At 42.8% G+C, this 15,860-nt stretch overlaps 1 protein-coding gene across 2 annotated transcripts in view; it reads left to right on the forward strand.

Moving 5' to 3' along the window:
* The first annotated feature begins 762 nt into the window (after positions 1-762).
* Positions 763-15,860, forward strand: part of RAB3C (RAB3C, member RAS oncogene family) — a 161,706-nt gene continuing 146,608 nt past the window's right edge. The window contains exon 1 of one of the 2 annotated variants that reach the window (XM_066602772.1): positions 763-943. In XM_066602772.1, coding sequence (XP_066458869.1) covers positions 926-943 — 18 coding nt within the window. In that variant the 5' untranslated portion in view covers positions 763-925. Of the gene's footprint in view, positions 944-1,157; positions 1,406-15,860 lie in introns of those variants that run through there. The other variant, XM_066602770.1, reaches the window with a different exon arrangement.

A 15,860-nucleotide genomic window follows, 5' to 3' on the forward strand; every position in this document is an offset into this window, starting at 1 on the left:
TTTTTTGGAATAAAACCATACATATTTCATAGATGACCATATAACAATATGGACGGGCCTTTACCGATAGGCTACCTCACTATATTATAATCCTTCTAACATGCTTCATCTGCCATTATAAGGCACCTGCTACCTGAACCTATCTTGGTGCATTTTGCATATCACTCAGCTAGTCAGTAAAATTATGAAATGTCAATCAGGAGCTAAAAAATTGTTAAGTTTCCCCCATGAGCCCAATCAGTCACCCAGCAGAGCTGAGCGGAGTCATATGAATCCCTTCTTCACAGCCCTGACACCTTGGAAACAGGAAGAGTCAAGTCCCTTAAGAAGTCAGGGTGGAGGGGGATTTGCTCTTCTGCTCACTTTCCTAACCTAATTGGTCCTTTTGGAAGCCAGTGCAAGTGCAAAATGCCTTAATCTAAATGCAGGATGTCCTGATGACAGTTTCCCTTTAAGTGGAGGTCTCAAGCATAGTGCATTGATAGGTTATTATGACTTTCCATCTGGGAGGCACAGTCACTTATGGTTTTGCTACACAATTGAAAGATTCCACAAGGCAATTACATGCTGTAGATGTGTATGAACAATGCACCCCACATCTATTGTCACTGGTTACTCATTACTTGCTGATGGCACTGGAGGGGAGTATATATCCTCTCCTGCTGCTGAGGACATAGAGGTAATTAACTAGTTGTATGTTTGCCTTGTAACTAGACACTTCCTGTGGTTGCTACAAGCTCTGCTGCTGCCTTTGTCCTTCCTGCCCTGATCTGCACAGCATACAGCCCTCTCCTCTCCAGCTGCTTGATGCACTGATGATGATATATGCTGCGAAGCAGACGCCACCTTCCCATTCATAGTCTGCAAATACACTAAAACCTAAGCAGACTGCAGCCAGTCACACAGAGGAGTCTGGCACAATTACATGGAGTTGTATGGCAAGGTATGTAACCTTTATGAATTACATTGATGCATTAATACTAATTGCAGAGGCAGAGAGTGGATGCAATAATAGAAATAATACCCCCATCATCCTTACTCCATCATTACAGGAGCAATCACTTTCCCAGTGCAGACCAGGACTATTGTAGAAAAGGCTGCCAGATGGAAGCTGTGCAATGTTGCATTGTGGGAAGTGTAGTTTACATCCTAGCATATGCAACATTGATGTGTTAGAGAATATAGCAAGATCCAGGACTACAATATCCAGAGGAGGCAGTTGAGAAGCAAGGAGTACATGAAGGCAGTGGACAGCTCCTGGTGCTGATCTTCAGGAAGCAGAGCATTCAGCAGGGTGGCTGCATCTGGGTGCAGTGGACAAGGGGCATTTCTCCACTTGGGTCAAAGCTTTTAAGAAGGCAAAGGGAGATCCTCAAGCAGAATGAGACACGAAGCTCCTATGCAGGTTGGTGAGACAATGCCATCTCCATAGCCAAGTGCTCAGTCCTATGGAGTAGAGTGTGTGCTGTGCTGCTCCTCTAATACTCTCATCACATATATTACACCACAGTGGATGAACACTTTATATGCTGCTAATACAACTGGCTGGATTACAATTAGATATTGCTATATTTTACCTTGCATATACTCCTGGCTTGCAAAATCCCAATGGGGGGAAAATGATCAAGTGCTGTAAATATTTTGCAAATGTAGCCTTTATAACAGCATAGAAACTGGACTAGCTACTGTACTTACTTTACAGCATAACATGGAGCAGGCTTGTGATTGTCTGCAAAATTGTTCAGCAGAGCTGTAAAAAAACATAATAACCTGTAAGCGATGTAGCAGAGCTGAGTTTGTTATTGGTAGCATTCATTGTCCTATTGTGATTTCTGGGGGTTTTTTTGACACAAAGCTAACCCTACACATAAAAAGAACAGTCTAATAACCATTTCAGCTCTACTATGTCTGTACATTAGGTTTTTGTCTATAATTGTTGACTGAATGGCATTATGAGTTAGGCATGATTGAGGTCCTTCTTCTGCACTAATGAGATATTCTATGTAGTTAAAATTAATTCTGTATATATATTTAGACATGTTATATTATATGTTTCTAATTGTAGACATATTTATACATATTTCATATTATATGTTTATTTTTATATAATTGTGTAAATATACACATACACACACATATATATATACACACATATTATATATGTTTTACTATATATATATATATATATATATATAAAATTAAATGAGTCTGATTGTCAGTATTGATTTTACTAGCACGATTTGCTTATTGTAGGCTAGATTTTAGCTACATGTTTTTGTCATATTTATATACTCTATTAAATGTACTGCATTATAGAGTCACCAGCATAATAATGAGTGGAGTGAGTTTAACGTCTGTGATGAGTGAATGACAGTATGTAGCTGAAGGCTGATCAATGACAATTGTTGACTCTATCTATCTCATATCTATCTATCTATCTATCTATCTATCTATCTATCTATCTATCGCATATCTATCTATCTATCTCACATCTATCTATCTATCTCATATCTATCTATCTATCTATCTATCTCATATCTATCTATCTCATATCTATCTATCTCTATATCTCTCTATCCATCTATCTCATATCTATCTATCTATCTATCTATCTATCTATCTATCTATCTATCTATCTATCTCACAACTATCTATCACCTGTAAATAGTTGTCTATTCTGGACTATTCCTACTCATTAGAGGGATCCCTTGATGAAAAGCTAATCACACAGCATACCCCTCCCAGGACCACCAGCGATCAGCTGTTATCTCTAAAGAAACCTGGCAGTAAATGCTCAATTTCCCTGCAGCACCACCACAGGGGAAATTAGGCATTACACAGTGCCCATTGAAATTAATTGGTTGTCTGTGTAGTGCAGGAAGAACAGCACTAGATAATCTTTTCCAGCTCTTCTGCCTGGCCAAGAAATAAGGAACCTGAACATGGGACCACCCCCCAAATTAACACCAAATTCCTTAATAGGCTTTCTGAAAATAGGTTTTCTAAACTGAACAACCCATTTAGGTTGCACATGGGCGCATTCTGCATCGACTGAACCATAGATTTCATGCAAGGGATTCACATATGTATTTGCTGTATATCTGCATGCGGATTTATCCCAGTTCAATGAGACAAATCTGCTTGTGTATGTCCAGATGCAGATTCCGCATCAAGAAATGACGTCACTTCTTTTAATTTCACAACATGGATTTGAAATTGACTCTGAAATATGCACACTTTGAAGCGGAATCTGCCATGTGCCCATAACCTTAAAGTCTATCTCCACTTAAAACTGAAATTACTGGTGTCAATATAGTTACACCTAACTCACACATGTTCCATTCTCATCAGCTCCAAAATGAGAGATGGGTTAAACTGGAAGTCACTTTGGACAATCCCTTCTTGTTGGAAGAGTCTCTCAAAATAGGTGGGCCTTACTTTTGGGATACCAAGTGATCCACTCTAAGGGCATGGTCACATGGGGTGGATTTGCTGCAGATTTTCAGTGCGGACCCTTTGCATGGAAAATTTGTGGCAGTTACAGTAGCAGCAAAGTGGATGAGATTTTCAAAATCTCGTCCAGGCACTGCGAAAAGAAAACCCACCAAACCTGTGCGGAAATTGACATGTGGTGCAGAATTTTAATTTTATTCTAGCTTTGTTTTCTCTGCGGAATCCACCTCTTTTCAATGAATTCCATACCAAAATCCATATTGAAAACTGTCAAAATCCGCATCAAATAGTGTGGGTTTTGATGAAGAATTTCAGCTGCAGGTCTTCTGCAGAATATCTGCTGTGGATTCTCCGCAGCAAATCCACCCCGTGTGAACATTCCTTAAAAATATGTTGAGTAAATCAAGTAGCAAGTGTTAAATTTTCCTGCAGCGCCACCACAGGGGAAATTAAGTATTACCCAGATCCCACTAAAACCAATGAGCTTCTATGTACTACAAGGTCACACCAGGTCATCCAGATTGGCAGATGCACGATGTAGTGGCTCACTGCTGTAATAGATGAAGGTACTGAAATGAGTTTTCTAAATCAGATAAGCCCTTTCATTTATTTTCCTTAAAGGGTTTTCCAAGATATTCTGATAATCCGGAATTCTGATAAAAAAAATTGTACACCCCTTTAATCATGCTTTGTATACTTTGCTGCAGTGATAATAATAATCTTTATTGCATAGCACCAACTTACTCCGCAGCACTTTCAAGGCACAAGAGGACACAAACAATACGACAATTACAAGTGGTATACAATTATTTGGAGATAATGTCCTTCTAATTCAACTTGTTTCAACTCCCTCTTCCTTGTTGGTCCAGAGGAAGGCAAAAAACCCCCCAACGAGCCAATTTACCTGTGGTAGCACCGAGGAACACAAACAGTACAAAGATTATGTGTGGTATTTAATTATTAAGAAAAAAAATGGGGGTGATAAGGAGGTACAGGGGCAGAAAATGTGTACGATAGGTAAAGTGGAAGGTGTGGGGAGCCATAGGGAGGAGCAGGGGGCATGTTGTGGGGGATTAGATCAGGAGATTTGGAATGCCTCCCTGAAGAGGTGCATTTTTAGGGCGCATCTGAAGCTCCATGTGTCAGGGATTGTTCGGATGTTTTGTGGTAGAGCATTCCAGAGGATCGGTGCTGCTCTAGAGAGGTCCTGGAGGGGAGCATGTGAGGATAGTATTAGAGGGGCGTTTAATCTCAATGTGTTGCCTGACTGGAGTGTGCAGGCTGGGTGGTGTAAGGACAGGAGGGAGACGATGTACGGTGGTGTGGCACCATGGAGAGCTTTGTGGGTGAGGGTGATGAGTAGTTCTGTAATGGATGGGCAGCCAGTGCAGCGATTGGCATATTGCAGAGGCTTCTGAGAAACGGCTGTATAGGAAGAAGAGCCTGTCTGCCACATTTAGTATGGATTTGAGAGGGGAGAGTCTGGTGTGGGAAGGCCGATGTGCAGCGAGTTGCAGTAGTCAAGTTGGAAATGGAAACAACGAGTGTCTTTAGAGTGTCCGAGGTGAGAAACGGATGAATTTTAGCAATATTTCTGAGGTGCAGATGGCAGGTTCGGGCCAGAGATTGGATGTAGGGGGTAAAGGAGAGGTAAGAATCTAGTGTGACCTCTAGGCAGCAGGCGTGCTGTCTGGGGCTTATGATGTACTGGATACTGAGATGGAGATATCATAGGGAGGTCGGCTGGAAGGTGAAAAGACGAGAAGGTCAGTTTTTGAGAGGTTAAGTTTGAGGAAGAGGGAGGACATGGTTTTAGAGACAGCAGACAGTTGGTGATATTTTGGAGGAATGGTGCTAAGATGTCAGGGAAAGAGGTGTATAACTGGGTGTCGTCAGCGTAGAGATGATATTGGAGCCTGAATTTGCAGTTGGTTTGTCCAATTGGGGCTATGTAAATAGAGAAGAGAAGGGGGCTGTGGACCAAGCCCTGGGGGACCCCAACAGCGAGAGAAAGTGGAGAGGAGATAGAGCCAGCGAAGGAGATGCTAAAAGAGCGGTCAGGGAGATAGGAGGAAAACCAGGTCTCTTGATATTTTTCTGAGGGTGTTTTCGGTCGAGTGGAGGAGGTGGAAGCCGGAATGTAGGGGGTCAAGCAGAAAGTTATCAGAAAGAAAGCGTGTGAGGCGGGAATAAACCAGGCGTTCTAGTAATTTGGAGATTAAGGGGAGATTTGAGATGGGTGGGTAATTGACAGCTACGGTTGAGTCAAGGGTCATTTTTTTAGCAGAGGAGATATGATAGAGTGTTGGAAAGAGGAGGGGAAAATACCAGAGGTCAAGGAGAGGTTGAAGATGGTGGTGAGGTGGGTAATGACAGCCGGGGAGAGGGACCGGAGGAGGTGTGAGGGAAGAAGTTTGCTAGCAGAGGCGGTGGGGCGAGCAGTGGAAAGTAGACTGGAGACTTCTTCCTCTGTCGTTGGTTCTAGTATAGAAAGTGAGTGAGTGATGGAGGCAGTGCTGAAGAGACCAGGATCGGGGCTAGCTGTGCAGTTTTTGGAGATTTATTTTCGGATGTTTTCTATTTTTAAATGGGCGATTAGCTCTGCAGCACTGAGATCCATCATGGGGGCCTGTTCTTTGGGACTGAGGAGGGAGTGGAATGTGTCAAAGAGTTGTTTGGGGTTATGGGATAGTGAGGAGATGAGGGAGGTGAAGTAAGTTTGTTTGGCATGGTGGTCGGCGAGGTTGTAGGTTCTGAGCATGAATTTGAAGTGGAGAAAGTCTGCAGGCTGTTTTAACTTTCTCCACAGCTGTTCAGCACACCTAGAACACCGCCGGATAAAGTGCAATTGTGGCGTGAGCCAGGGTTGCTGTGGTCTGTGGTGGGCACGGGGGGTGCCGCTTCTTTTAGGGCATGTCTGAGGGTGATGGAGTACTGTTCGCAAACAGATTGGGGCATGAGGGGGGAGAGATGGGGGACAGGGAGGACTGTAAGGTCTCGAAATACTGTTGGGTGCAGGCAATCTGAAGGTTCCTAGATGTGCGGTAAGTGGGAGGTTCTGGGGAGATGCTGGGGTGCCTGATAGAGAAAGAGAGGAGGTTGTGATCCTCCAAGAGTGGGAGGGGGAATTTGCAAAGTGAGCGGCAGAGCAGAGACGGCGGAAAACTGAGTTGAGACTGTTGGGGAGTCTGAGAGTTGTCATAGGCCGAGGAAGGAGGTGAGCTTTAAAAGCTGGGAGGCAGATTGAGAGACAGGCTACTCCGCCAGCACACCTGTCGTCTGATCTGGGGGTGTAGGAGAACTGCAGGCCATCATAGGACAATACAGCGGGGGATCTAGAATCAGACTGTTGTATCCATGTTTCGGTGAGAGCGAGCAGGTTGAAACATTTGGTGGTAAAGAGGTCATGGGTAGAAGTGGGTTTGTTGCACATGTTCTGGGATTACCATAGGGTGCATTTGAACAAGGTGGGGAGGGGGGTGCGGGGCTAATGCTTGGGCTAGGGGCTGGTTTGGTATGATAGTGGGAAGATTTTAGTAGGGAGCAATATGGGGTGGGATAGGGTTGGGAGATATGTCCCCAGCAGTGGAGTAGTAGGGTAGTGAGGATGAGCAGATGATTGGGGGATTTGTGAGAGTGGCTATAATAATTCTTGGCAGAGTGATAGGGATGCAGGCCTGTATAATTTATGCTACCACTACAGCCAATCACTGGTCTGATGCCGTATACCACTGAGGTTAATGACTGGTTGCAGCGCTCGTATTTGATATGTGGACACGTCATTGCTGCAGCCAAGTAAACAAAACCTGGTGGGAAGGAACAGAGTGGCACTGGAAGCGATGGTTGATAAAATTGATTAGTATAGCTTATGATGTTATTTCATCACAATTCTAGGTGGAATACACCAGAGATCTCTTTTAGCCGCCTCCATTCAGAGTAAACAGGGAGTCATTCATAGATGAAAACCAAGTGACTCCGACAAGTGAGCGATTCTCACTCGCTTACCCTGTTAGGTCCCATCATCACTCTTTTGAGCGATCTTTCAGGTGACCATCATCTCAAATAAGAGTACCCTAAGGGTATAATGATATGTTTCATACTGTCCTCTGACTCATTTCCTACTTTTAAGGATTCAGGAAACACTGTTCTCTGGATAGCAACCTGAATTCATTTCATAATGAGGCAACCAGCTTATAGATGTATATGCCATAATATCTATAATATCAAGGGTATATAAGTGTCCAAATATAACTGTAATGTCAAGAGATTGGTCTTTTCATCTGCTGTTCAGCTTCTCCAAGTAATCTGTTGCACCGCTCTCGCCTTTTTGCTGCTCTTGCACTTTACACTGTCAAAGTCATTGAACCCTATGGGAGAAGATGTTAATGTGTTGTGTTTTAACGGGGGTAGATACAGATGTGGGCTGCAGATTATATTTGACTTCAGGCTAAGAATTCACTTTCTTCATTATGCCCTCAATAAAACTATTTTTATAATGTGACGTTACAAGTATCTATCTATCCCATATCTATCTATCTTATCTATCTATCTATCTCATATCTATCTATATATCCCATATCTATCTATCTATCTCATATCTATCTATCTCATATCTATCTATCTAACCCATATATATCTATCTATCTGTCTATCTCATATCTATCTATCTATCTATCTCATATCTATCTATCTATCTATCTATCTATCTATCTATCTATCTATCTATCCCATATCTATCTATCTATATATCCCATATCTATCTCATATCTATCCATCTATCTATATATCTATCTATCTATCCCATATCTATCTATCTATCTATCCCATATCTATCTATCTATCTATCCAATATCTATCTATCTATCTATCCCATATCTATCCCATATCTATCTATCTATCTATCTATCCCATATCTATCCCATATCTATCTATCTATCTATCTATCTATCTGTCTCTGTCTGTCTATCTATCTATCTATCTATCTATCCCATATCTATCTATTCTCTTTTTTAAACAGTATAACTTTTCACTCACCAACATGTTATTTAGAAAAGTGTCATAGCTAAGGCTGTCAAATGTAGTTGCCAGGTATTTTTTTATGACAAAAGTGGCAACCCTACGTCCGACCAGTCCGGACTATAAAACCGACTAACAGACACAGAGGAGTAGTGCAGGCTGGGTGATGTGTAGAACACAGGGGGATAACTGAGTGGATAGATGTAGAGATACAACAACAGACAATAGTAGATACATAGGTCCAACTGGACCTGCCTATGGCACATACAGTATATTCATAAGGACAACCCTGTGTCTAGAACCTATATAGTTTCCCTATCTGTCCCTAGATGAAATGTGGCAGAGAGGAAATACTCAGGGACAGGGCAGAACAGGACGGGTAAACACCCAGAAAGCAAAAGCTAGATAAGGATTAAAGTTAGTACCAGTAGGATAAGCAGAAAGTCCTCGTATGAAGACCAAAGTACAAAATATAACACAGTCAAAGTAACACCCAGATGTACTTAGACAAATACTCCAAGCCACTGAGTGGGCCCATTATACAAATGTATTACTGGCATCTTGTGTAAAGAGGAGCTACTCTAAATGCCCTAAGCAAGCTATGGACGGGTTTAATGAGCTAATAGACAGTCTAACAACAGAAGAGTGTTGTTTGTCCCTGATTGAGACTGTGCATGTACTGTCAGGCGCATCATGTGGTCCAGCGCTAATGATGTGATGTCATCCGAGACCTGCGCATGTGCCCGATACATGTCAGCAATGGCAGAGCTATGACATTTAGTTTGTCATTTGGCACATGTACCATAGTTATATCGAACCGTACTGCCACTGGTATGTAGGACTGCTGATATGCCTTATGGATCTATGAAATTATTAGTGTAAGTTTGGATGTTGCGGACAAAATCCACTATAGATTTCACTGCAAATCCACAGCAGAACCACAAAGAATGTGTTTATTAATCCATATGTATTATGGGTGGCTTTTGTTGCTGATTGCGTGAGCATTGTACCTATACCTATAGACAGTGTATATGAATGAAGCACTTACTGCCTCTCCGCTGGCTCCAATCTGAAGCCAGAAGCTGGAGCGGAGCCATGATGGAACATAGAAGAGATTACTATCTATTCTATTATTAAACCCCCACCAGTACTTAGTAGACCCCATGGGAAGCCCATTTTAAGTAGACTTGACAGTTGTGTTAAATGGCAATCCATTTGTGACATTACAATACACTATCTATTTTTCTCTATCAGTCCCTTCTTAATCTTTACTTATTGGTTACTCATTGTTGGAAGTGCTTCTCCAATGACAGGGAGTTTGCATACAGCAAGCATCAATCTATCCTGCACATTAGAAAGTTTGCCCCAATATTACACACTCTCATATCTATGAATGTCAGCCTCTGCATTGCCAAGTGATTCCAATAATATTTGAGTGTGCTCGTATTGATGTAATTTCCTTTATACAACCTTTAAATTCTTCCAAGAAGGTAGCTTCACTTTAAGATGCTATCAGATTATTATACGGTAAAGCTTCGACCTCGCTCGCTTTCAGATGAGCCTCCAGAAGGCTGACTACCATAAGATCTTCAGTGATAACTCTTGAATGCAGTGGCAAATAACAGCAGAGAGATTGGGCATAGATCATTCAGGCCTGTCAAGAAGAATCAAGTAGTTCATGCAAAATGAGAAAGCTAAGGAAGACGAGATTGCAATCAACCAGTTGTCAAGCAACTGGCAAGAAGTCAGGAGTTGGTAGAATGTAGCTAGGATGCGTTGGTGCTCTGATTTTTATTGACAACCTCATCTTCTGTCACCAACGAGACATTAAACAGATATGTAAGCTATTTATTATTTAGTTTAAGTGGTATATATGGTAAAAGTGCCCTACAATAGTTGGTACAATCATTATATTTATGCTATTAATATTATTACCTATTTAGTATTTATTCATATAGAGTGTTCTTCTGCCATTGCCCTGCCTAGAATGCAGCTATATGGGAGGAGGGGGATGGCAGTGGCATCAGTGCCCTGATGCCAGAGGTGGCTCAAATGTTCTTCTGAAACATAGAAAAACACAAGTAGTATTATAGGGACATTCTCAAAAGCTGACTTTTATTACCTATCCTATAACCAGACTAGGCCACTGCAAAGTTCACAGCACTATCTGCTTCAAGTGATGTACACACTCACAAAAGGCCTGAGGACTTGCTGATAGATTGGGATCCCAATTAGTAGACCCCCATTGATCAACTATTGATGACCTACAATATCCTGAGAATAGGTCATCAACAGAAAAACTGCTCAGAGTCTTGGACAACTCTTTTTAAGGAATCTGTTGATTCCCAGGTATATCAAGCTGTATGTCTGATATACCTGGGAATCAGGATCAAGACCTAAAATGTATAGCAAACACATATCATAAAAAGAAGGAATGATGAAAGACAAAGGCGGTTAAAAATACAATTTTAACCATGAATCAAAATTCTTCATTATGGCTTATTTGCATACCCTTTTTCCCAAGGAACATTGCCTCCACAAGGAGAAACATTAACCCCCCCCCCCCAAATAACCCAAATAATGGCTCAACTTATATCACAAGTGTTACCTTACTTTGAGAAAACCTTCTTAAAACGAAGTTAGGGTAGACCAACTGAGATGCGTGATAAGGTGGTGCATATCTCTAAATGTGGACCCTTTAAGTATGCTATAATCCAGCCCCTAGGTTTCACTATTTATATATATAAAGACAGAAATAGAAAAACATTCCAAAAAATATTCTAAAGGGGATCTGCCTTGGTCCTCCATAACGCAACATAAATTCCTCAATTAAGTCTTCCTTTTGGTTTTCTTACCAGCCCCGTATCTTGAGACATGTTTTTTGAGAGACTTTTGCTATTAATATTTCATCAGGAGTCAGGAGACGTCTTCTCATTATGTACACTTTCTTGATTAGCATGTTTGAAATCCTGGTGACAGTAATTTCCAAGTTCTTCAATATCACTTTAACCAAAATACTGCATCTTTAATTAATACCTAAATGTCACTTTGAATAATGTTGTCATTTATGTAGAAAACCTCAGTTAACTGATTAATGCTCGATTCTCAGCCGTGTTCTGGAAATCTGCTCTCTCTGCAAAATTGTAATTACAGTTCCAAATTCTGAACATAGTTCATATGTACAGAAAGTTTCCCCTAGAATGACCCAAAAGCCCAAGTTGTCCTTTTCCATCAAGTTATTAAAAATTCAATATACCGTACCATAGCTTCTTGTGGGAATATGGTTGCCATCAGGGTGGTCACCCTGGAATCCTTTAAAAGGGGTTTTTCAGATTGACGCTATTGATAAACTATCCCCAGGTCATTGGTAGCAGATTGGTGGGTGTCCGACACACAGCACCACTTGCAGTGAAACTGTTTGCTGAAGACACTGTACTAATGCACAGAATTGATGTGCGCAGGAAACACACGCTATGGATGCTTTCTGTGTATACATTAGATGCGTTTTAATTTTTGTATAATAGAAGGGTCAAGTGCCTGAGTTTTAATAGTAGACAAAGCCCATTGCTAAGAGTAAGGCTATTTTTGAGAAAAAAAAAAACTTCAAGGGTAGTTTTGTAAGGTTTGGCCTAGTGGTAGGCTTGGGCTTCACCTTCTCCACCAAGGGAGGTTAGGCTGGCAACTCAAGGTGGCTTGCTTCCATTATCGGGATTGAGACGTCAGTTTGAACCAGGGCCTGATTCATTATCGTAGTCATACTGGACTTATCTGCATATAAGTGTCTTGGGCTCAACAAGTTCTCATGACCTTGTTTTGGCCACATAAAATCATGTTTTAGTCGTGCTTTACCCTGTTCCTGGGTCTACTCACAGGGTCCAAAAACCTTAGACTATAGACTTGTGAAGAGGCTACAGGTACTCAAGAGTAAATATACTGTGGTGACCGTCCGCTCCCCTTATATGCAGCATAGTTAAGGCTTACGAGTTTGTCTGCCCATTGGGCATCTGCCCTGGCAGTTCCATAAGGTTCAGCTACAGAGGCATGTTTCTTGTGTCTTCACTAGAGATGAGCGAGCGTACTCGCTAAGGCAAATTACTCGAGCGAGTATTGCCATTTTCGAGTACATGCCCGCTTGTGCCAAAAGATTCGGGGGCCGGCAGGGGTGAGCATGTGGGTGGGGGGGGGGGGGAGGTGGGTGAGAGAGATGGCAATATTTGCTCGAGTAATTTGCCTTAGCAAGTACGCTCGCTCATGTCTAGTCTTCACTCTTCAGCAGCTCACACCACACTGCTCCTATCCCGGTAACCAGACTAGGGTTGCACTCGCCACACCTGGTTACACCCTCGTCTCCATACTCTTAAAGGCACGGGCATAACATCATTTTGAAGTATGCAATAACACATCCAATTTTGTAGCATAACACTGTAATAAACTGAGCTCCACCCTCACAGTTTCACATATAGCATTTAAAAAAAAATGCCTCTGCAGTTTTTGATGTAGTTTTTTGAGCCAAAGCCAGATGTGGGTCTAGCCGAAACGATACCTATACACTGAATAGCCACTCATTAAGAGACCCCTATCTCTTACTGTTTAGCAGTGCATTGGACGTCTGGCCTTCAGAACTAAAGCAATTCATCATAGTGCTTGTACCAGAATTTGACCTTCCCTTCAGCATTTTGCAACATAAATCTGGATTCATCTGACCAGGAGATGTTTTTTCCCTGCCCAGTAATTCAATTTTTGAACTCTTTTGCTCACTGCAGTCTTGTCTTTCTGTTTCTCTTAGACAGCAATGTCAATGAAACTGGTCCTCTGCTGTTATAGCCCATCTGTGCTAAGGAGTGCAAGTTGTTAGTTCAAGCACCAACATTATATTCAACTGTGGTTTGCTGGACTGTGTATGACATCCTCCTCTGATCCCTTTTGTCAATGAGTTGCTTGCTGGAGGTTTTTCCTCGATCACACCGATATACCCCCCACACCGTTGCACAAGAAAGCCATCCAAGGTTGACAGTGTATGAAATACTGGCCCTGGTTAGTCTAGCACTGATGAACGATTTAAATCGCTCAGATCGCTTGATTTTCCATTGTAATGTGGATTCACACTGAAACGGGTCCACATAAGCTCGTCACATGATTTTATGCTGCACTCTAGAGTCAGGCCTCGGTCAGACGGGCGTTTCTTCACACGATTTGCGCATGCGATCTACGCATATATAGACCCAATGCTTCGCAATGGGATCGGTCACATGTCCGCTTTTTATGCAGATGTGCAATAAATTATAGGACACAACGAATCGCAGAACGCACCTATCTGCGTTCTGCGATTCCTTGTGTTCTATATATGCGCTCAATGGGCCCGGCAGCAGCAGCGCCGACCCCATTGAGAACAAATACTATAAAGATCATTCTCCTCTGCCATAGCTGTAACAGCTGTAGCAGAGAAGAACGATATTCGCCCATTGAATTCAATGGAGCCAGCAATACAGCCGATTCCATTGAAAGCAATGGGCTGCCGGCGAGCACGGCATGAATTTTCAGGAAGGGCTTAAAAATATAAGCCCTTCCTTGAAAACCATCCTAAAAAGTGTAAAAATAAAAAAAAAAAGTATATAGACCTTTTCCTGCAGACGGAGTTCAGCCGCGGCCGGCCGGCAGTTCTCCTGAACTGCTCTGTGTAGTATTCAGCAGGCGGGGATTTAAAATCCCCACCTGCTGAATGGGCTGCCTCTGATTGGTCACAGCCCTCACCAATCAGAGGCAGCTCTCACTCACCCATTCATGAATGGGTGAGTGCTGCCTCTGATTGGCTGAGCACAGGGACCAATCAGAGGCAGCTCTCAGGTATTGAATGACAGGGGAACTGCTGGCTGGATGCGGCTGAACTCCGTCTGCAGGGAAAAGGTGAGTATACTTTTTATTTTTATTTTTACACATTTTAGGATGGTTTTCAGGGAAGGGCTTATATTTTTAAGCCCTTCCCGAAAATTCATCCCGCGCTCGCCGGCAGCCCATTGCTTTCAATGGAGTCGGCTGTATTGCCGGCTCCATTGAATTCAATGGGCGAACATCATTCTCCTCTGCCACAGCTGTGGCACAGCTGTGGCAGAGGATTGTGGGCAGCGCTGGGCCGTTTCGCCAAAAATGCTGCTAGCTGCAGATTTTTCGGCGAATTGTCGGCCTCAGTCACACGATTTGCGGATGCGCATCCGTCATGCGATCCGCAAATCGCGCGAAAAAACGCCCGTCTGACCGAGGCCTCACAATTCTAAATTCCATACAGAAAATCATGTGTCAGTGAGTGGAAGTCATTCTGTTATATTTCTCGATCCTTTTGGATTAACCTCTGACCACGGCTCAAAAAACTGCTTTTCCAAAAAATGCAGTATGTGAAACCTTTTACTTCGTTGACCATATTATTTTGCAGGTAATTATGTCAAGCATAACTTTCCTTATTGATCTATAAATGAGTTGCCCAAAGAATAGCAAAGTATCAGTAATGCATTTATTTACCGTAAAATGTAACTAAACTACGGGGCACAAAGCTCTTACAGACCCCCTGCAGCATGTTAGGAAACCAAATATTCCGAAACCACCTTCAGCAAAGAAGCTGAATACACTAAAAAGACTTTCCACTCCAATGTGAGCAGGAAATATGAAAAGAGGTAGCAAAATAAATGAAACCAAACAGAGAGCATTTCAGGTAGGACCAGGGGTGTAACTATAGGGATGCAGGGGATGCGGTTGCACCCGGGCCCAGGAACCTTAGGGGGCCCATAAGGCCTCTCTTCTCCATATAGGGAGCCCAGTACCATGAATAAAGCATTGTAGTTGGGGGCCCTGTTGCTGATTTTTGCATCGGGACCAAGAAGCTTCAAGTTATGCCTCTGGGTGGGACCTGTCATTTGTATTTGGCGCTACGAAAATACAGTCAAATATATGTGAGACATTTGTCCAAAATTGTACTGAACACATGTAAATACCACTTCATTTCTCCACCTTGATCTACTACTGGCATCTTTTTAAGTGGGTTTTACCAGGATCATATGTTATATCTAGAGATGAGCGAACCTACTCGGCCACGCCCCTTTTTCGCCCAAGCGCCACGATTTTCGAGTACTTCCGTACTCGGGTGAAAAGATTCGGGGGGCGCCGTGGGTGAGTGGGGGGTTGCAGCGGGGAGTGGGGGGGGGGGGGAGAGGGAGAGAGAGAGGGCTCCCCCCTGTTCCCCGCTGCTACCCCCTGCTCCGCCACGCCTCCCCCGCCCCCCGGCGCCCCCCGAATCTTTTCACCCGAGTACGGAAGTACTCGAAAATCGTGGTGCTCGATCGAGTAATTACTCGAAACGAGTAGGTTCGCTCATCTCTAGTTATATCCTATTACAGGATAGA

Source organism: Eleutherodactylus coqui, chromosome 5 (genome assembly GCF_035609145.1).
Source record: "Eleutherodactylus coqui strain aEleCoq1 chromosome 5, aEleCoq1.hap1, whole genome shotgun sequence".
Lineage (NCBI taxonomy): Eukaryota > Metazoa > Chordata > Amphibia > Anura > Eleutherodactylidae > Eleutherodactylus > Eleutherodactylus coqui.